The 22,661-nt window shown below is 39.0% G+C and overlaps 1 protein-coding gene across 1 annotated transcript in view; it reads right to left on the bottom strand.

Moving 5' to 3' along the window:
- LOC117429094 (RNA-binding protein, mRNA-processing factor 2a) overlaps positions 1 to 18,501 on the bottom strand; it is a 31,514-nt gene extending 13,013 nt beyond the window's left edge. Inside the window, exons 1-3 of the mRNA XM_034902360.2 lie at positions 18,093 to 18,501; positions 2,439 to 2,516; positions 499 to 537 (exon numbers count right to left, since the gene is read on the bottom strand). Coding sequence (XP_034758251.1) covers positions 499 to 537; positions 2,439 to 2,516; positions 18,093 to 18,146 — 171 coding nt within the window. The 5' untranslated portion in view covers positions 18,147 to 18,501. The remainder of the gene's footprint in view (positions 1 to 498; positions 538 to 2,438; positions 2,517 to 18,092) is intronic.
- Between the last annotated feature and the right edge of the window lie 4,160 nt (positions 18,502 to 22,661).

The raw sequence follows: 22,661 nt of genomic DNA, 5'->3' as shown, positions 1-22,661 counted from the left end.
GTTACAGCTGTCAATGTTTTACTAAACAAATCCACAAGAGTTAAGAGCAGAAACACAGAACGTTCATTTTCTGATGGTTTGCAGATAGCTGACCCTTGATGGGACCACAGGAGCATTTGCAGACAACCCCAACCCCCCCCCCCCTTAAACACTGGGTTACTCCCAGACTAGGAATTGAACAGAGCGTGATTTAAGCTTCCATCCAACTACTCCTGTATACCACTACATTTCCTTAAACCAGTTTAAACACATTAAATTCAATTAGTAGACCATGCAGCAAAGAGGGTTTTTCCTACTGTGTTAGAACCACTTTATACAAGTATGATACTGGTGAAAACTGCTACATTTTAGTAATGATTGCATACCTGGAGCTTAAAAATTGGCATTGTACAGTGACGCCAAATGGACAAACTATAAAATGCACAGTATGCATGGTTTAGGTAATGCAGTTCTGCCAGAGCATTCACTTGGAACAAAAAAATAAAGGCCACAACCTACCTGCTTTGATGTTAACTTAATCAGTGAACCTTCGTAACCCTGTGAAAACAAAATCAATCCAATGAACAGCCATGAAGTAGTCTTGCATGTAAAGTTCACACAGAATGCAGTTTGAGGGGCTAGGTTTACTATGGAGTTAGAATGTCAGCTCAGTCAACATTCCATACCAGTCCAGCCACTGCCAAGAAGGATGGTCTTGCACAATATGGGTTTGGAGTACTCTGAACAAGTAATGCCTGGCATTAGATTGGAGAACATCTAGTAACATTGACCTTCAGTTTGAGGTGTTTTTTTTTTTTTTTTTTATGTATAGTATATTATATATATATATATATATATATATATATATACACACCCCATCTATCATGGTGTGCTTCTGGCATCTAAATCTTAATGATTAGACTGGGCTCTCACACTAAAGAAATCAAACTGCTACAAAATTTAGTAACTAGTGTACTATTTAACTTAATTGTTACTAGTTATAATTTACTACACACAAGCCATGCCAACTGCAGTTTGGCTTGACTAAAATCAAATCATCATTAAATGTTAAACTAATCCAATGTGTGTGCTTCAACTATGCAAGGAATTGTGTTTGCATGCAATTTACAGGACATTGGACAAATATGCAACTATAAGCAAACAAAATAAGCTTGCAATGTAACATTAGATCAGTCATGAAAATGAGCACTTGTCCACAGTACGCTTTAGAGAGAAAGGGGGGTAAAAAAGCACTATCATTAAATTGGAAGTGCTTTCCAAGTGGAACTGTAGTAAAATGGATAACCGTTCAGGCTGCAATATGGATTTCAAGGAGTGCTTTCTTGGCATGGTTCACAATACAAAGACAGATGGTCAAGGCTGCATGGAGATGGTGCAGTACAAGGGACTTGTTGCCTCACACACGACCAGTATCTGCGCATCCATAAAATGACGTGGCCTAGACCGATGCAGCCATCCACTGAATCGTTTGACAACCAGTATTTGAGAGTACAGCGCAGAGGTGCTCCGTGGTAGAGGTGAAACCAACTGTCAAGACTGTTTTTGTATCTGATTCCACAAGTCTGCTAGTTTAGGACTACACTTCACTTCCATAAATTCCCTTTTACACACTTGAGGTTTTGGTTATTTATATATTGAGAGACTGCCACTTGAAGCAACATCCGCTATCCCCAAGCACATTAAGAGATGTGCAAGATCATTTGCATCTACACGGTTGAGTGGGACTGCTGAGCATCAATGAAGTCTGGGTTTAATGCTTCTCCAGAACTGTAAAACTCATTTCAGTTCTTTAGCTGCTATACAATAAGCCTGATATTGTGCTGGGATGTAGTCTTAAACAGTGGGATATTTGAATACCATGGTCTCAAAAGCCAAGGTGTTTTGCTTAAATACACTGTAAACATTGAGCAGCACTGCAAGTCGCAATAACTTCCTGTGCTCACTGACAAACTGAAATAAAATGGCAACACAAACAGGTCTGTATCCATTCAAACAGATTACAGTATAACAAGTTTAGATATTTGATAAGTCCCTTCATTAGTGTGCAGACAGCATTAGCAGAAAGAGTTCAACCTATACTTTGGATTGATCAAAATCAAGTATAATGTATGTACAGTAGAACCTATCATAGGTCGATCCTGCAAAACACAACATCCTCCATCAACGTTTCATTTACACAAGCTGCTACCAACTGAATGGTACAGATTTAAACTGATCAATACACATTTTATTACGGTTTAAAAAACAGCAAAATTTCAGGTTTAATGTTTCTGGGATACACTGGTTTCACGTACAAGCGCTAGGTAGAGAGACAGAGATACATTTATTTTTTTTAAAGTGCTTTGAGAATGCGCCAACGGATTTCAATTGGTTGTTAAGCAGGTTACCAGTCATTAAAGACTACACTTGCATTTTGACTCCAAGCAGCCAAGGCTTACCTTGAATGGTCTAAAGAGCAGGTAGAGTTCCCGGGGTTTGATATCAACTGGTAGGCCGCTGACAAAGAGAGTTCGGACCTAGAAGAAAACAAGAAATAAAGCTTGTCAGATTGATCGTTCTGGAATTATAACCAACAGTACACTGTACAGTATGGGCTTCTCTAAAGATACTGCTTTACCAAAATAAACAGAAAAAAGGCAATATACTAAATACCAAGGATGACTGACCATTACACATTCAAGTCCAAGTCTTGCTCAAGCCAGAACACTGTTTAAATCATTTTAAAGCCTTCAGAAATACTACTGCAGCACAAATTCAGTAGAATACAAAAGGGTAAACATTTTATGGGAAAGAATGATAGTGCCCAAGAAACAACCAGATGTTTGCAACTAAACACCTGTTCAGACAGTCCTCAAATTGCTTATTGGCTTTATTAAAACAAACCACTTTATAGAACAAACCAATTTACACTTTCCAAGCAGGCCTTTCTGGTGCGTAGAGTAAATGTTATTTTGAACTAGTGATTGCTGCCAGGAGAGGCTTTAGAAAAGGTTTTGGCACTTTCAAAAAAGACTGCATGCACAAAGACTGAATTGATGAATAGTTGTTATTTGCAGTTCGTTTGAGAGCTAATGACCAAAAACTTCAATTCTATGACAGAAGACCATGTATGATGCGGCCCTCCAGCAAGGAACACACTTTCAAAATGTCAGATTTATATAGCAGTTTAGAAGGTCTGTTAAACTGCCATTTACAATAAAGGAACAAACTAAATAATTAAAACTTCAAAGCAAATGAATGCAGCACTAAATCTTAAAATACTCAATAAAATGGCTAAAAACCACGTAGGTAAAACTAAACATGTATATTTATAAACTTAACTTTATTCTTGGGAGGGGGGGGGGGGGGGGGGGGGAAAACGGACAACAGCCCTCCCCTTTAAACAAACTAGATTGAATAAAAAAAAAAAAAAAAGTTGGCAAGTCCAGTAAAAGGTTGTTAAAACCAGTGGTCAGGCACTGGCAGTCTGGAAGGTGTAGGAAAGTCTACCTGCAATGCCCAAGTAAGATGACAATTGACAATACACCCAAGTACCAGCCAATTTATTTTGAGATTAATCTACAGGACCATACAGAAAGCATGTTCCTCTTGTGTAAACAGTGCAGTTTGTTAATCTCTGAACACGCATACATTCTACATTAGATGCAGCTAAATTAACAGTAAATTTGTGGAACAAGGGAAGTCTATACAGAGAATTAAAAAGCCCACCCATGACTTGACTGCATGCATAGCCACTTATAGCTTAAAAACATACTGTAGCTAACAGTGCCCATCTAACAGACCGGCTGAGCTAAAAAAGGGTGTTCAAGTCATTATGAATACTGGTTGAAGTTTCATTGAAAGCCTTTTCACCGAGATATGCTTAACTCCAGTTTGCATGTGTGCAACCCTTAGCCATGGCCAAAAGTCCAACACCATTGCAAATTGCAATGAACTAAAAGCAGCGCACTAACTGGCAATGATCCTGCAGTTAGTACAGAGGACGCTACTAAAATGATAGACTGCAGGATAGTTTCAATTGCAACAAATCAAAAGCTTCCAGATACCGGTAGGTTTTAAAAGATGCTCAATTGCAACAAAAGTACACATTGTCTGAACACTCTCTCTTCAGGAGGATTGTAAAACAATGCATCAGGTCAGCCCAGTAATTAAAGCTGTACCAACTTGCTAGTTAAACTGGATTTTAAAACAAAAAAAAAAAAAAAAAAAACACACCACTCTAAATTAAAACTAATTCTGAATATGTAAAATCAGTACACCAATTAATTCCATCCATTGGAACCACCGACACTTACTATACGTTGCATGATAGTCAGTGTAGCAAAAAGCCTGTCTGCTGGATTTCATTAACATAAGTTTGGTTTAGGATTTTCTGCTAACTTTCCAACTTCAGGTACTGAACATCTTTGCATAGTTATAGAAATATAGGTGTCCATTACATTTCACTTTTCAGTGCCAAAAGGGCAACTTCATATTGAATGTTTTAATACTGTAAAATGCACCTATTTTATATTAGTAGGCATCATACACTTTAAAATGCACAGTACAAGAATGTGGCAACTTTGTTCCCTGTGTTTTGTTGCAATTGGTACCAAAACAGTGCAGGACTAGAAATAATCTGTAGATAGCCTCGTACCCTCCAGTTATCCGCTTAGTACAGAACCAAAGGCCGACGTTTGCGGCAATTGTCCATTTGAGTACGGCCCATACACTAACCTCGTCACACACACCACAATTGCTATACCGAGAAAACAGCCAGGCTGATTCTACTCCAACCCCAGGCTGGGATTTACTCCAGGGCCTAAGAGGGGCTGCTCATCTGTCTTCCCTCAATGTCATGGCAGGAGACGTGTTTATGCATCATCTCAAACTTTAGACAAATGTTTCTGAAATGCGGCCACCAGCAAGATTGAGCAGCCACAGCCAGGATTAACAGGATGAACAAAAGTGCTGCTTCAGATTTGGTATGCAAGTCAGAATCTGGGGATATAGATGCACTCCAATGCTTCATAGCTTTCCAAACACTGGCCCAACTTGCAAGACAAATGTTACGTAGAGATCAATGTTATGAGTGTAATAAAACAAAACTATAACATAACTTTGTACAATGTCTCTTGCCATTTATAAAAAAGTCTGCTTCACCATTTCTGCCCAAACCATCTGGCAACCTCTGCTTTAGTCAATTCAGTGGGGCAAAGAATCCTTCACAACATCTTAGCATATTAGTTTTACATAACATTAAAACAGCATTGCAAATAGCTTTACTTGTTATATTTAGCTGGGAATTTTGTAGCATGTAATTGGAACAGGAATGTGAAAGTAGTTTTTGTATTTAACTTCAATACATTAGTAATATACTTTCGCATGGGTATTGTACTAATATCAGGATTACCCTATTATGTTTGACCCGTTTGTGGCTGCACTCCGAGGCCACCAAAGATGGTTTGAGTACCACCGTTGTGGACTACTCAGAAGACTTACAGATCACTCTTAGTGTAAACTAATGGCAAGAATTGCTGCAGAAAAAGCCTATAAAAACCATCCTGTGAAGCAATCATTTATTCAAGCAGACATTAGGGCAAGTAAAAAATCACTTGGGGAGGGGGACTTGCTGAAATGAAGGTAGTCATGCAGAGCTTTCCAATGGAAACTGGGTGGGAAGGTCCACATTTAAGAACCAGAGCATATGGGATTGAGGGGAAACATTCATTTATAAGGACGTCTAAGAAATAAATAATAATAATAATAACAGTAGTAAGTTGTTGGATAAAAAGACCAATCCTGTGAGGCATGGCTTATGGAATTGTGAAAGCATAAGAGTTTGCTGGCTTTTAGAATTGAACCTAGAAACTAAAACCACCAAATCAGCAGGATTTGAAGCACAGGACAATAGGCAGTCTGAACCATTCAAACCAGTTACTAAAAATCAGTGTCACGACAGGCTACAGACTGCAAGATCACACTAATGATCAAGACGAGACAGGCACACTAACTAGAAAATTTACAGATTATGAATGTTTCATTAAAAAAAAATTAGGTTAATGTTACTGCAGCAACACATTCACAAATTGTAAAAAGCGAGCCCTGCTGGTGTCCCTGGCTTCTATGTGCCGACACTTGCATCAGAAGCAACCAACTGGACACCTGCTTGCAATTTTTCAAGCTGGAGGATACACATTTTAGAAGGCGGCAAGTCATTATAGCATTTGTTGGCGAATTAAGATCTACCCCTCAATGCTTTTATAACCTAGAAAAGCAATTTGTACTTTACAAAACGGCAAAGTGCTTATGCCATCAGTCAGGTTACAGAACATGAATGACCCATTCATTAGTCCAATTCCACTTAATTTTGTGGAATGTATATGGGATACATACCATTTAAAACCACTCAGACAAGGCATCTTGGCAGATGTGTCAAAATAAAAAATAAATTTCAGTTTGAGAGATTTGGACCGATCACCTCATTAGCTACAGACGTGCGCTCGCTGCTCAGAAGTTCTCTGGGACACAGTAAACCAAATAAATACTCTTCAAAACCATTGACCAAATACTGCATCCAGCCATCCATAAATCCATCTCCCATTCATCCTCCTCTTCCCTGCAAGGATTTCTCCTCTTCCGGAACAATAAATCAACACCATTTATTCTACGCTCTCCTGCCACAAACCCAATATAGCAGTTGACCACCTTGACTCTCTCCCGATTGCCCCTCCTGCTTTCTCGCCATTACCGATGTCTCCAGCCTATTGTTGAAATCAACTACTGCCATGTGCCCCTTGGACCCCTTGCCAACAAATCTTGCCTGTGTGCTTCTGATCTTGCTCCTTCCATTATGCACACTCAACCTATCCCTGGTCTTGGGCCTGGTTCCTGCTGCCCGAGTAACACCAGTGCGGACTAAACATCTCAGATAATCTGCATGAATCTCTGCAGTCTGGCTTCCGGCCATATCACAGTACCGGAACTGCTCTGCTCCGGATTGTAAATTCTCCTGCTCATTGATGCTACCTTTGTCCTTATTCTCCTTGACTTAACTGCTGCTTTTGATACCACACATCATAGCATTCTTCTTAACCGCTTTCAGAAGCATGCAGTGATCTCTGGAAGCAGTTTCTCCTGGCTGTCCTCTTGCCTATCTGGACACATGAAGTCAGTTTTCTATGATGGGAGCAGTGCAAACCCCGTCACGTGCGGTGTCCCCTGCTTTTCAACATCTAAACACTTCCCTTGGGTCACCTTATCCACCAACATAGCCTCATGTTTCACTCCTACGCAGAGGACACCCAGCTCTACCCAAAACTAGCCTGGATGTCCCTCTGCCATGGTTCGGCTCCAAGTCTGCATCCAAGACAGAGGCCTGGATGTCTGCCAATTTTCTTCAGCTCAACACCAAATCTGAACAACGTCTACTAGGATCAAAAACTCAACTCAATATCAATATTGCTTCTTTGAACTTTTGAAACTGTCTGCTGCCTTCCCCCACTATACTTATGGATAATAACCTTGCTGATGCTCAAAGCTCCTCTGTAGTCAAATCCTCCTACCATCTCCAAAACATCTCAAAAGGTCCGTCCCTACCTTCCCCTCCCGGATGCAAAGGTACTGTCATGCATTCATCTCTACTACTGCAACTCTGATGGTCTTCGGTCACGTGCCATAAACAGGTTGCAGCTGGATCAAAATGCCGCTGCTAGGATCTTTACCAGACGTTTATTCACACACTACCCCCTGTCTTGCCTGGCTACCTGTAAAGTTCAAGATTACTTCTTTAAAAAATTCTCCAGCTTGCCCACAAGGACCTTCATCACACAGGTCCAGAGTATCTCTCCAACCTGCTGACCCGCTATGTCCTTGCACGCAAGCCGAGGTCCTCCGACTTGGGCCTGCTGGTTATACCCAAGCAAAAGCGTACCACACAGAAGGCATGCTTTTAGGTTCATGGCCCCAACTATGGAACTCTCCCAGCTTTAGTGTGTGCAGCTCCCACAATTGCTCACTTCAAAATCAACTCAAGACCCACTTGATCTCTCTTGCTTTTAATGCTCCAAGCCAGGTATCTTATTAGCCATTGTCTAAATTGCTATTTCAGGTGTTTCTTACTCCATCTTATTCTGCTTGACACATGCATCCACAATGTTTAGAATTCACATCCTAGTCAATGTATTTGCAATGTTTTTTAATGTTGTACTTAATGTACTATGCCCTGTATTTAATTTATTATGCATTGTTCCTCACTATCTTAAAGCACTTTGTGATGGTGGTCCACTATGAAAGGCGCTACATAAAAATATGATTGATTTCCATACCACATACCAATAAAAAGCAAGTGAAAACAGTACTACCTTCCAAAAGGCACTAAAACATTACAAAAAGAAACCATGGGTGGTATACTTTAACCCTTTGCAGTCCATTTATTAAGTGCGTGTCTGGTCCAATTTATTTTCACACGCGCAGTTAATTTTAGACGCGCCGTTTAAACGTATTTCCCCCCCCAGTCAAATGGGTTTAAAAGGCCCTGCATATCACTCACTAGGCACCTCCAGCCCCGCCCCACCCTTTCGTTCACTATAGCTTTCACATATGCCAAGAAATAGGTAATAGTCGTACATAAGAAAGCTTACAAACGAGGAGGCCATTCAGCCCATCTTGCTCGTTTGGTTGTTAGTAGCTTATTGATCCCAGAATCTCAAGCAGCTTCTTGAAGGATGCCAGGGTGTCAGCTTCAACAACATTACTGGGGAGTTGGTTCCAGACCCTCACAATTGTGTAAAAAAGTGCCTCCTATTTTCTGAATGCCCCTTTATCTAATCTCCATTTGTGACCCCTGGTCCTTGTTTCTTTTTTCAGGTCAAAGAGGTCCCCTGGGTTGACATTGTCTATACCTTTTAGGATTTTGAATGTTTGAATCAGATCACCACATAGTCTTCTTTGTTCAAGACTGAATAGATTCAATTCTTTTAGCCTGTCTGCATACGACATGCCTTTTAAACCCGGGATAATTCTGGTTGCTCTTTGCACTCTTTCGATCAATCACATACCAATCAATCATCTCCTGATCACTCGTTCTATCACCAAACGCCTCAATAATGCGATCCAAATCATTTTATTACTATAAACATCTGAAAAAAGCTCTGCAAATGTTCGTGATATTCTCCGAGCGCTGATGCAGGTCACAGCCAGCTCGTTTCCTTATGGCCTCGTTTATCAGATGCCAGGGGCAAGTATGACTAATCATGAGATACACCCCCCTTTTTTTTTTGGCTTGTCTCGGCTCCTGTCACTCCCACTCGGCCATTGAATGGTTCTCAGCTTTTTCTGGAGAAAAAAACGACTAGAAACCAGTTTCTTTTCGATGATGTTGGACAGGGTCCGACATTGGACTGGATAGGAATAATTGCAATGTCGGACCAGGTCCGACATAGGACTGCAAAGGGTTAATTTGCCAAGCCAATTATCCCCACCAAAAAGTGCTGCAATTATCTGGAGACCAAGGGGTGGGTTGCTCCTGGAGGAGATCCCATTTGCATTAAATACCTTTGTTCCAGAAATGAATGCAATTAGCTCTTACTGCTGGGAACGGCACGGTTTACTATTTATGGACTGCGTTCTGCATGTCTGAACATGGGTGATGACATGTGGCTCAACATCCACTTTCACACAAAACAAGACCAGAAGTAGTGTTTGAGTGCCAAGAATACTTTCAAAACAAGGATTTCAGAAGTAAAAGATCACACAATTTTGATTGGTTGAATTATGTTGAGAGAAACGGGATTTATGAATGCATGTACTCTTTATCCTGGGGGTTGGAGATGAGTTTTAATGCAAAAAAGTAACTGCACCCCACACCCCCCACCTCTAAACTGCACCAAGAAGCTCCCTGCAGAGTTTGCTTGAAGCAACTCTTCTTGAGTGTAGCTATAAACCGAGCAAGAGGGAACTTTTAGCATCAGGTCAATTTATTGCTGGTTCACAAGCTTTTACACAATGACACTTGACTAGACTTTCAGCCAATAGAGCAAAGAATTTCCACACTAAAAATGGGCAAAATCCAATTCCCAAATGGTGGGGGCACTGGGTGTCTGTCCACGCCCACAGGGACTTGACATTCACTGCTTCGTACTGCACCGTTTCATAGTGCAAGCCTGCATCAGCCAGAGGAGGAGATTTTGCAATATTGGTTGGTCGAAAGAGCCAGGCAGCTTGTAAATTAGATGCATCCCACATCAAACTTTGAAGAGGTCAGGTTTCTACTGCTGGTTGTCCATATGTAGATAATCTTTTAGCTTGAGCAAGGGTTTAGTTTGTGACAGTAGCCCATTTCACATAAATTAAATCACTTGGTCATACTTGATCAGGCCCCACTTGTAAAACTACACAAGATACAGATAGATATATGGCATAAAGTTGTTCAGCTTTGGGATAGATCCAGTCATGCTGTGGCTGATCTAGCAGATGAGAAACATTTTGCTACCGAAGCAGAACAAGCCAAGGGGTCTCAATCGGCATCATGCCTATTCATGACCCATTTCCACAGTGTATCCAGGTTAAAGTACATTTGACAGGCATGAACAAACAGGCACCTCCATATATTCAAGACTCTGCTCCTCCCAGCCAAGGTTCGTCACAAATCGAAGACGTTTCTCCAGATAAAGTGAGTAAACAACTGCACCATGTGGAATGAATTACATTACCAAGGACTTGTTAAATTACTGCACTGTAATTACATCAGGGTTAACCAGGTCAAAACAAATTTCAAAAAGCACAAGAAATACAATTAAGACTAGCTGCATTTTCAGCACAAAATTTAAAGATTAGGGGAAAAAAATATTTTCCCCCCTTTAGATGTTGCTTGCACTTTAATTGTGGAAGTAAACTAGTGCATGTAGAGAAGTGGCTGTGCATTTACTCAATAGGTTTCCAAAAAGTCTTACCACTTAAAACACCAAAATACACTGGATCGTATGCTCTGCAATAAATATGTTTAACACTTGCCCTGTGAGCATCTTTGTTTCTTCTAGAACACAGGCCTATTTGCAAATTTATGCTTTTCTTACCCCTAAAAAAAAAAAAAAAAAAAAAAACACAAACTGAAAGCTTGGGAAAGACATCTCCATATATACTTACGTTGTTTGGTGTCAAAGTGCATTTAAATTGAGGTTTTGCAGGAGATGTCCAAAAAGGCAGTGAAGCCAGAACAATCCAAGAACCAGCAGGAATTACAAAAAAAAAAAAGTTTATAAAAAGAAAAGTTTGTGTTTAGTTGTGCAAAGTTGTTTATTTAAAATACAATTTAAACAAATCAATGTTCCTATAGTGTAGATTAAACCAGTAGCACAATTTAGTCACTTAAGGGTGTACACTTGCACTGCTATGTGGCAGAGTGCACATAAGCCAGTGTGCATTGATGAATATATTGGATCTATTAGCAGTACTGTGTGCAGAAAGAAATTAGAACACATTCCAAAACAAAGATTATACAATTGCTATTAATCAGGAATTGGAAATGTAAAACTCCAGGTTATACAATTTGAAACTTACCCTGCATAGACTAAACCACCAAGGATTTTGCCTCAGCATTATTATAGGATGTAGTAACCATGTTCAACAAAATTAAACCTTACAATCAGATAGTGATGTAATGGGCCAGCTAACTCCATCATAAACAAATCTCCGTTGCCATGACTACCCACAAGGCTGCACACATTTTTTCAAGGAGATAATTTGGAGAAAATGATCCACATCCTTGAAGGAATTAGAGGCAGTCATCTTTGAGCCATCGCCAACTAGCCATCCTGTACAACCTTGTCAAGCCTTCATTTTGCAATACACCCTGAACCCAACACTCCCAACTAAACCCCTGTCAACTAGATGAAATACTACTCCTCTGCAGAGCACAATGTTCACAGCACAGTCAATCAATGCAACCGTCCTTCCGCAAAGGATTGCGAAACTCACTTGCTGTCAAGTCAAAGTAATATGTCCAGTTTAGTAAATAATGTGGGACAAGTTCATACTTAAATAATCATTGCTTGGGATGTATTGGAAGGCAAACAAAAACCATGACCACGTCTACTCATAACCCATTAACATTTAGAATGCCAAACTCATGCAAATACGCTCCAGAGTTCCTTTGTTTAATTAAACACGGGCTTCATTGTACTCCTGCACTGTATAACAAACTAGATTCTAAATTTAGGCAAGAGGAGAAAAGGCTGGTTAGTGTTCTAAATACCAGCATATCAAGGTACAATTCTAAACTTGCACTTGGGTACAGCCAAAATCATGCAATATTTCAAATCTGTCGAGGTCAGACCGAAGGTGCTTTTTAGGCATGCAGTTTCGAAGCATTGAACTCCTGCATATGCTATACAGTAGTCTCCAAATATAGGAACCCCTCCTCCATTGTAAATGCTCAGCCTAAAAGGAAAAGGATGTTTTTGGCACAACTAGAGATTTGTTCACAACTGATACAGTACCGTTATGTAACCTGATAACTTAAATTCAAATGGCTTATTCAAGCTTTTCAGTGCGACTTATCACGAGGGTGTCTTCAGGCACACATTTGTTTATTTAATCTTTCTAGAACCGGCAACTCATTACCTTGTTTTGTATTGCGATTTCCACGAGTGCACCTCTGCTACAAAACAGCATGTAAAAAACTACGAAATGCACTGCCATTTCGATTTTTAAAGTTGGAAATTGTGCAAGCACTTAAACCTGAATGACACAGGTTGCCAAGTAATTCGGTGTTAACTGTTAGTTTCACCATTCTGTTAAATAACTTTGTGCAGGTCTTGAATATTGCTCCTGTACAGGTATTCATAATCAATCTAGAGCTGCTGCATTTAACATGTTAATTTAGTTTGACAGTTACTTCTATAGTTTGTTACTTACCTATTGCTTTTATTCTATTCATATGTTGATGCACATGTCACAACAAGTATTTGATTCATATTAGTGCCTGGAGGTGAACTCAGTCTTAGAACATTACTTGCTTCCTGAGGTGTGTTCTTAGCTCAAAGACTAAGAACTCAATGCCAAGGGGATGCAGCATCAGCGACACTATTCGGGTTTCACAAACTGCCAGACACAGGCCTCGTTCTGGAGCTCAGCTTGGTCTTAAATGTATATTTACCACATCTCAAGTTTGCAATATTATACCATTGAAATGAGAAAGTTGAGAAAAGCTTAAAAGGATAATGGCAAACTCCTGGGAGAACTTGTACAACTTCCAAGAAATCTCATATGCCTGGCCAGTGCGAATATAAAATAAATAGAAGCTCTGAACTTCAAAAAACTTCCATGTGCTACATCTCACCCTACCAAAATAAAACAAATGATTCAATTACAGCCTGGCCAAAAAGAGATCCTTTTCATGCTGGTACAGAGGTCCAGCTTAAATTTTTTTTTTGAAAATCAAAACACCCCCTTTAATAAGCCTCTACATTACAGCAACACCACATGGCAATTGTATAGGAGCTACCTCTGCAGCGCCACTTCATCTTGGACATGCTCAGTACTCCCTGATAAATATAATTCTCCTTCTTGCAAGACAGAAAACAAGTAGTCTCTTAAAGCGCATCCGACTATAAAGCAAAATACCTGGTACACAAGTACTGTGAAAATGGAAGCTTCCAAAATGCTCTGGAACTACAACAAAACTTTTAGGAAGCATAACCAACAGCCAAGAAATGGAAGTGTAGCCGTCTGGTATAAAAACAGGATTCAAATAGGGTCAAAATCAAACTGCAGTTGTGTTCCATGTCGATGGGACATCAGCCAGTCCCTGCACAGAAAGCTATTCTAGGATGCGCTAATCAAAAGGGAAGACCAGACAGATGTAGGCATCAAATATTTAGAACATAAATGGAAAGGTACTCAATTTGGGTGCAGATGCATGCTTCCATAAACCAGCCAACCTAATGCCAGAAATCAAAGTCACAAACTTGGCTGCAATATAATAGCAGTCACAATCTACGAGTGGGTCTCATGAGGGGGAACACTATGTATGGATTCCTCTGCAATCAGATGTCGAGTAGTCATTTTTTCAAAATAGGGATAGCATCAAGCAGTCAAAACACACAATTAAAAAAACAGATACGTATTGCACTTTACATCCTCAAAGCCATCTAGAATACAGTTCAAATACTAAAAACACCTCCGTGGCACTGCCCTTTAGCTCCTTCAGTACTCCGCTTGAGTCAAAGCACCTGCTGCTTTTTGGAGTTCACATACTGTATAGGACTTGCAGAAAAGCTAGCATTTAATATGCGGACCTCAATCTTGACTGAACTCATAGAAACCTGCAGTGTAGTTCTAGACATGGTTCCTACATACATGCCTGCCAAGTAAGAATAGCGATTGAGGACACGGAGACAGCCCTTGCCAAAATAGATACTGAACCAACCCCCCAGTTCACATAATAAAATGAAGTATTCGTTTGAAGTCAAACTGATACCCTTATTAGGAGTTTGTTGTGCAAAACATATTTGGACAGTTGCTGTTCAGTGAACAAGCAGTCACGCAACTATAGTTGTTATATTTTGTTAATGTTGTACATGACATGTTCAGATGTCTTGTAAAACAAAGTATAGCAATATAGATTAAAAACCTTGCATAGAAGCTGGTGTAAAGTTCCAACTGTCCCAATTTTATATGTCCAATTGTATTTTTAGCCTCAGCTTACCACAAGCTGTCCACAATACGTCTTTAAACCGTTTTAGTTGCCTTTAAACCGGCTTAAGTGCTAAATACAGTCAATGTCCACACTATGCAGCGTTTAGTACCGTACTCAAGACCACCTCAGGGGGTAGTCTTGAGTGTGGTTCTAAATTAGATCGCATCAGAAGTGTGGATGCTGTAATACCGAACTACATTTGTGTATCCGCCAATATCCCAAAATGCTTTGTGACCTGCCATCAGTGTACACTCTGCAATGGGTTTTCATGTTTGTGTGTAAAATTAATTTTATATATGTTATTTCCCAATTGCTTATGCCTCAAAGTATAGAAAACAGCCATTATTCCCCACAAAAACTTTGCTTTTGTGACCAGGACAGTGATATTTTGAAATTTACCTATTTCTAAAGAGAAAATGGGCAAATGTGTCTTTTCGTTCACATAGTCAGAAAAAAACATATGAATCCAAATTAACATGTATTTACTAAAGTAATACAAAAATGACTACAAAAGATTTAGAAGCGAGTAGTTTTTCGAGACTTACGATTATACTGTAAATCACTTCACAAACGTAGTCTCCCATCATGTTCTTGTTATACTGTCCTTCATTGACAGCTCATCCAGGAGCCTCAAAGCCGTGCTGCTCCATAATGGTAACAAGTACCCGTCTCTTCCCCTGGCTCACTCGGTGCACCTCAAAAGAGGATTACAACAGCATCAAGACCTTGCTGGACGCCTTGAAGTATGATGAGTACGGCTGGGACCCCCGGAAGGTGCTGATGCCACCACTGCACATCAAATTGAGCCTTATGAAACAATTTGTCAGAGCTCTAGATAAGGAGTCGGCAGCCTTCAAGTACCTTCAAGACTTCTTCCCTAAGCTGTCTGAGGCAAAGGTCAAAAACGGTGTCTTCGTCGGACCACAGATAAAGAAGATCCTGGAGTGCAATGAATTCCTCAAGAAGCTCACTAGTAAGGAGAAAGTGGCTTGGAACAGCTTTGTCACAGTGGTTCGGGGCTTCCTGGGCAATCACAAGGCTGAAAACTATGTGGAGCTGGTTGAGACTCTGGTGAAGAACTACGGCACAATGGGCTGTAGGATGTCCCTCAAAGTCCATATCCTTGATGCTCCTCTTGATAAATTCAAGGAGAACATGGGAGCGTACTCGGAGGAGCAAGGCGAGCGCTTCCACCAGGATATACTGGACTTTGAACGCCGCTACCAAGGACAGTATAACGAGAACATGATGGGAGACTACATTTGGGGGCTGATTCGTGAAAGTGATTTACAGTATAATCGTAAATCTCGAAAAGCTACTCGATTCTAAATCTTTTGTAGTCATTTTTGTATTACTTTAGTATAAATACATGTTAATTTGGATTCATATGTTTTTTTCTGACTATGTGAACGAAGAGACACAAATTCGCCCGTTCTCTTTGGAAATAGGTAAATTTCAAAATATCACTGTCCTGGTCACAAAAGCAAAGTTTGTGGGGAATAGCCATTTTCTATACTTTTGAGGCATAAGCAATTAAGAAATAACACTTACTACCCAGGAACCAAAAAAAAAAAAAAAATTGTTACACGGTGTAATCAGTCAAGACTTTTGTTGAAACTACAATGTGCATAATTTGTCGGCTCTTTGAAATAAAGGGGATCAGAATTCGCAGGCATGGTTAAAAAAAAAGTTAACGGTTGATATTTTGAACGCTTTGAATTTAAATTATGAAAACAAAAATCAGCTCAATTTGTTTAAACGAATGTCACCCGATTAAAAAAAAAGCCCAAAAACTTCAGGAACTATGTGTGCGCATTTACTGAATCCCACCTCCCCCCCCCCCCCCCCCCCCCAAAAAAAAGTGTGTGGACGCATTAAAACAGATTAAACATGAAACGGTACTTCAGTGTGGACGCTTCCCCAGCTGGATTAATTATCGGTTTCGAGTAGCCTACGGTTCTCGAGATCGGTTATGTAGTGTGTACATGGAGTGGACAACTGGTCACCTTATTTCCAACTATCTCACCTTCGCTATGAGTTACACTGTGAAACTACTCAATTTGGGTACTTAAGTTTACAGGCTCTTTAGGAGCCCAGTGGTCGTCAACATTAGCCCACAGTAATTGGATATCGCCAGGATACCAATTTCTACGTGGGGCAATACCCTTTTTATAAGAGTACTGTACCCCAAACTCGCACTGCTTAAAAAAAAAGTTCCCACCCTTATTGGATTTTATTTAAATACAATAAAGAAATTGTATTTGGCCTAGCACCCATTCATTTGCAAAGTTCCTAAACGTTGCATAGTATATAGGTTGATGAAATTTGATTTGAGGCGCTAGCAGAGGACAGAACCCATTTCCCCCCTAATGGCATAGTTCTTGCCAAAACAAGGTGGAATGCCAAACCTCATCTTTCACTTCCTGAAATTACAACTAGATGAAGTTTAAACAAAGGAATGCTCGCTGCCCCACTTGGCGAAGCATTCCTTTTGCATTAATTAACTATGGTCCTTTTCTACTCGCCTTAGTGTGTGGCGAAAAGGTCAGAACAAAATTCTTCGTTTCAAGTTTCATATGTACAGGCATCACGACTGATCATGTAAACTGAATTTACTAAAGCATCACGCAGTTAAACGTTTTAAAAAAGGAGCAACAAAGCCACTTGAGAAAGTAGTCCAATAGTTTACAACAATGCATTAATCTATGGTTGCACATGTATGATTCCGTCAATAGATACCCATTGTAAAAGTACACCCGTTTACTACTGTATTACGGTTATACTTTGTAAACAATTGTTTGAGATCTCACTCCTATTTGTTTAAATACGTTACACTACTTACTGAAGTTTAGTTTCGCTTCTCAGTTTCAAAAAGATAGAAGCGCGTTATGTTTTGCCCTTAACTTTTCTGCTCCGCTGCATGAGAACCACTGGCTTGCCATTATTTGTATCCAGTTTTGTCTACAGTTTCATTAAAACTGCATTAAAACCAAAAAAAGACTTTAGTTAAAAAAACAGCAATACTATTCAGGCCTAATAGTATTAATTAGATCGACTGGCAGTCGTTCGTCAGCAGGGCTTCCTTCCAAATAAACAATACTTAAATACAGTTATAGAAAACGCATTAACTTTGACCTCTAAATATCATTGTTTACCATGCTACAGTACTCTCAATATAGACAGATACACAACTCCTGTAACCAGAAACTTTAAAACCAAGTACCCAAACTCACCCCGTAATAATAGTAATAATTAGACCCCACACACGAAACTGATGCGTACAGTACAGGTACCGTTTAGGATGTCCGCAAACCTTGAACTCAATCTAATGTTAACATACGCTTATCTACACGAACAAAACAAAAACTTGACATCATTTCTTATTGTACGAACGTAAAGAGCAATTTATTCTTACCTCCTCTTCAACGTTGTTATTGTTAGGCTCGCTGTCAGATTTTAGGGTACTCATTGTGGAACTTTTAAGCGTCTTGGTCCAAGAAAAAAAAAAGAAAAGAAAGTTTTCACCTTGAAGTGCCTTAGTTGGTGCCGTTTCGTGAAAGACTTCAGAAAAGGGGGTGCCCAAGTGAAGCCGTGCTTCAGCCAAAATATCCAAGGAGGTACCAAAAAAAAATGAAATGAAAAATAAAGGTGATCTAGGTGGAGAGGTGCACTGTGACGGTGAGAGAAGGAAAAAAAGAGACTTTTATCCCCTTAGCTCTTCACATGAAGCTTGTTTGCCCTAAATTTCAATTAAGAAAGAAAAAAGACAGCCAGCTGGAACTTAAAGGGGGGGTTTGCGCCGTGGTCTCTCTCCTTCTGCTTTTCAATTTGGTGATCAATTAAATTAAAAGCCAAAGAAAGTCTATGGCACTGATGTTGAGATGGGTCTCAGCTGGGACCAAGCCCAGCCCCCTACTCGACCGCATCACCGTCTCTATGGGAAACCTACAAGCCAATCACAATTCACTCCCAAAACTTGTGGCTTTGATCATTCTTGCTAAACTGTTAATAACACACCTCCGAAGTTGCATAGTCTTTTTTAGTTTTTATTTTGCCTAATGTTTGAATATTTAAAAAATCAATGTTTAAAACTTAAAAAAACTGAACCCTTTTGTAGTAATTCTGAATTGTGTACCGATATGCTAACATAAACAAATTAAAAAACAAATGCATAAATAAATAACATACATTTTATCTTTTAATGTTTTTTTTTAAACAAACTCCAAATAACAGATGTATATGTTTATATTATTTTCCTTTTGTGAACCAATCCGCAGCATTTTTTTATTATTATTTATGTATTTATTTTGTTTATATTTTCTTACTGCAGTAAGAATGTAAAACGTCGGAAATAAAATCTCCCTACAATTCCCATCTGATAATTCCATACGGTATTCTTAAACTGCTATATTTGTTTGTAAGTCACTATTTTGTGTAATTTCTCACACATCGATTTTAACATTATAATTGTTATTATTATCAGTAGAACTAGTCTTAGAAGTAGTAGTCGTAGTAACAATTTAATTCTTCTTAAATAATTTGTTATACTGTAAAAATTATTCATGTCCATAGACATACACCTTATACAGACTGTACAATGTTCTAACAAATCACACATTTTAAAAGCACGTATTACATGTAAACGCATTGTTTATGTATATGTGAAGTGCAAAAGCTATAGCAGAATGCTAGAGATTGACTAATATTTGACAGACTTTTAACATGGAATAATTGTTTCCAATGACCTTCAGCCGTATTGCCTGTGAACTCATAAAACTAGTAGTCAAAGTTTTGCAGGTAGTTTTTAATGAGCAACTAGCATTTTAGGGGGGCTGGGTGTTGGTCTGTTTACTTAACACCCACAATTCCTGAAGTGTAGAGGAGTATTATGCACTGTTAGATTTCTGAAAGCATTCTGATTCCCCCAAACACCCAACATTCCCAAACACATGAACATTCTCAAAGATGCATCCAACTAAATGTTCCCACTGTAAACACACTTACAGGATATTACAGCCCTTGGTCTCAAGAGATCGCACACAAGACTATCGGAAGCCAAAATGCCAGTGAAGCTGCTACAAGAAAAAAAAAAAAACACCAAAGATGGTCTTTGAATTCCCCAAAGAAGCACGCAGAGTTCTGAAAAAAAAAACCTGGATGGAGGGGGGGGGGTCATTAAATACAATTTGAGGTGTTATTGTAAGCTAAGATACAACAGCTTTACTATGTCAAGGTGCAGTGAGCAATGCTATTTAAATAATAGTCTGTTGTATATATTTAAGTTACTTTATAAGCCCATGTTGAAAATAGCATCTCCCCAGGTGCTTCCTATAAACTGTTAGAAGTTTAACTAAAACACAGTCTAGAAAAAAAGGATATATTTATTTCCCTCCATTTGTTTAGATTTTTGTCCCCTTCTTCCCTGTAGTCCTCTTAATGTATTCAGATGGGCTAGGACAGCACAAGCACTGCCAATGTGAGCCTGCCCACATTGCCTTCCTTATCTGTGCTCCAGGTTCTTCTACATTATACAACACCAGGCAACATTTTCTGGCAACCTATTAAACTTATTGAAAGCAATTTTTACTGTGTGCATAGCTGAAATCTTACTGTGTGCACAGCTGAATTTTTACTGTGTGCATAGCTGAAATCTTACTGTGTGCATAGCTGAATTTGTACTGTGAAACAATCTTGATTCTAGCAAACTGGTGGAAAATGCATTAAGTCTACTATACCTAGTTTCTCCAGCCTCCAACAGTGCCATGTTGAAGTTATAGCCAGCTTTACAACTGACCACTAGCTAATGGTTAACTTGGGAAAGAGTGTGTGTGTGTGTGTGTTCTACTGCAGCTTTGATTTCATTGCACATTTGACTCAAAGCAGGCCTGTCCATGTTTCATGCTGAGACTGATAAAGCTTGGTTCTAATGAAAATAAATGCATGCAGAGAGAGGGAGAATGACCTTGTATCTTAAGTGCCTAGATCTCCCCCTGTGGAGGAATCTCTTTCAGACAGGTAAGCATGTGACCACTGGCTTCAGATCATATAATGGCCAAAAATTAGCTCATCTGGATGAGGCACCTCAGACCCATGTGCTATGCAAGCCATTGTTCACATTTTAATGTGATAGATTCACATGAACTTAACCATTGCTGATTTTTTTTAAAATGGCAAATGGAAACACAGAATTGCTATGAGTAAATAGCTTCAATTACACTTTATTATTTTGTTCAATTTTTTACTGTCCTTTTACATTGTAATGATGCTTAATGGTTCCTATTGCAAATAAAATACTGTTTTTATTTTTGTCATAGATATACTGCGTGTAACATAGACTACTTTAGCCAGCTACTTTTAAAGGTTATGTTTTTGCTGGTAACACACAGATATAAAATAGAGGGTCATGGCACCTGCTAATATTAAGACATTTTGGCGAATCTGGGCTACATTATATATATATATATATATATATACATAGCTGGTAACTAGACCTGAAGAACAGTTTCTGCACTCACAGACAAACACAGGATTATAAAAAAAAAAAACTATGATTGCAAACATCCTGAAAATGGGGACAGAAAATACAAATTAAGAAAATGTGTGCTGAAGCTGGACAGATCAATACATGCAGAATGACTGGAAGTGGGGTAATAGTTTCCTATTTTACAAGACTCAGATGACTCATTTGATTTCTAAATGTCTTATTATCCCTGAATAACAATGGTCTCCTCTTCTCATATTTTAAAGCTGCATATTGCAAGTGCAGTGGTATTCCAAAAAGTTATCAATTTCCTATGAATCGAAAAATGATAGGGGAGGAGCATTTATTGCCAACTGTGCTCCACTCAGACCCCTTGCATCTTAAATATATTGGTAGACAGGCGCATGGCATGGTGCACCTCTATGTGGATAGCACATGTGCTTGTATGCAGGTCTATTTTCATGGAGAATGGAAGACAACGTCCAAAACCTATTGAAGTATGTGTTTACAATCACAAAAGATACTGCTGTTGAATAATAATCCAAATGTCTAAACATCTTCGCAATTACTTTTAACACTTATCTTCAGCTTATATTTGTGTCAGTGTGATGCACTTATATCGGATAGAGGTATATGAAACCAAAGAAGTAACTGCATTTCACAGAAAAATAGCATGTCAAATCCCAAGCACCGATCTTCGCAAATGTACTGTACATAACATTTGAGAATGTTTGTTTAAACTCCTTGCCCCAAACCTTTTGAGTTGGTGTACATTTTTTTTAATTAACACTGGTTGATAAATTTGATTGAAGACACAACTTCTCTTCGTAAAACAGTGTCAAGTTACAAGGACAAGGGTGTATCGGATAGGAATTTTGCCTGCAAGTGACAGACAAAAAAGTATTTACTATGGAAGCTGTTTCACCTGTAATGGAACTACCAGAGGATATATTTTCAGAAATGATTTTGTTTGTTGTCACATCCTTTTTTCCCATGTGTATTGAATTATATGTAGACCCACATCACACCTCCTAATGCTAAACTGAAGTTTAAAGATTAAAAACAAAAAAAAAAATGGTGCAACGTAGGAAAATGACCTAAAATGAGCAAAATTAAGCCTACATAGGATACAAAAAACAAGAATGTGGCAATAGACATTTTAATTTATGCAAATATGTGGTATATTCATTAAAGGTGAAACCTCCATAATAACCATTTCATTTTTTTGTAGGCAAAATTTTCATTTGATAGACCCTCTTTCTTGTAACATGGCACTATTTTATGAAGAGTAGTTGAGCCTTCAACCAAATTGGTGTTTATTCATCTGAACAACTCTCCCAACACCAATGTTCCCCATAGAGTTCTAGCAATGTCCCTCAATGCTGGCCTAGCAGACCACACCCACTGTTCTGTCTAGAGCCTATCCCTCCCAATAAGATCATGACTAAGGCCCCGTGGAATTCTTTTTATTTTTCACAAATTTCATTTTATTTAGTTTTATTA

This window comes from Acipenser ruthenus, chromosome 24 (assembly GCF_902713425.1).
Source record: "Acipenser ruthenus chromosome 24, fAciRut3.2 maternal haplotype, whole genome shotgun sequence".
Lineage (NCBI taxonomy): Eukaryota > Metazoa > Chordata > Actinopteri > Acipenseriformes > Acipenseridae > Acipenser > Acipenser ruthenus.
The sequence above is the reverse complement of the archived record's forward strand: the minus strand, read 5'-3'. Positions and strand labels throughout refer to the sequence as shown.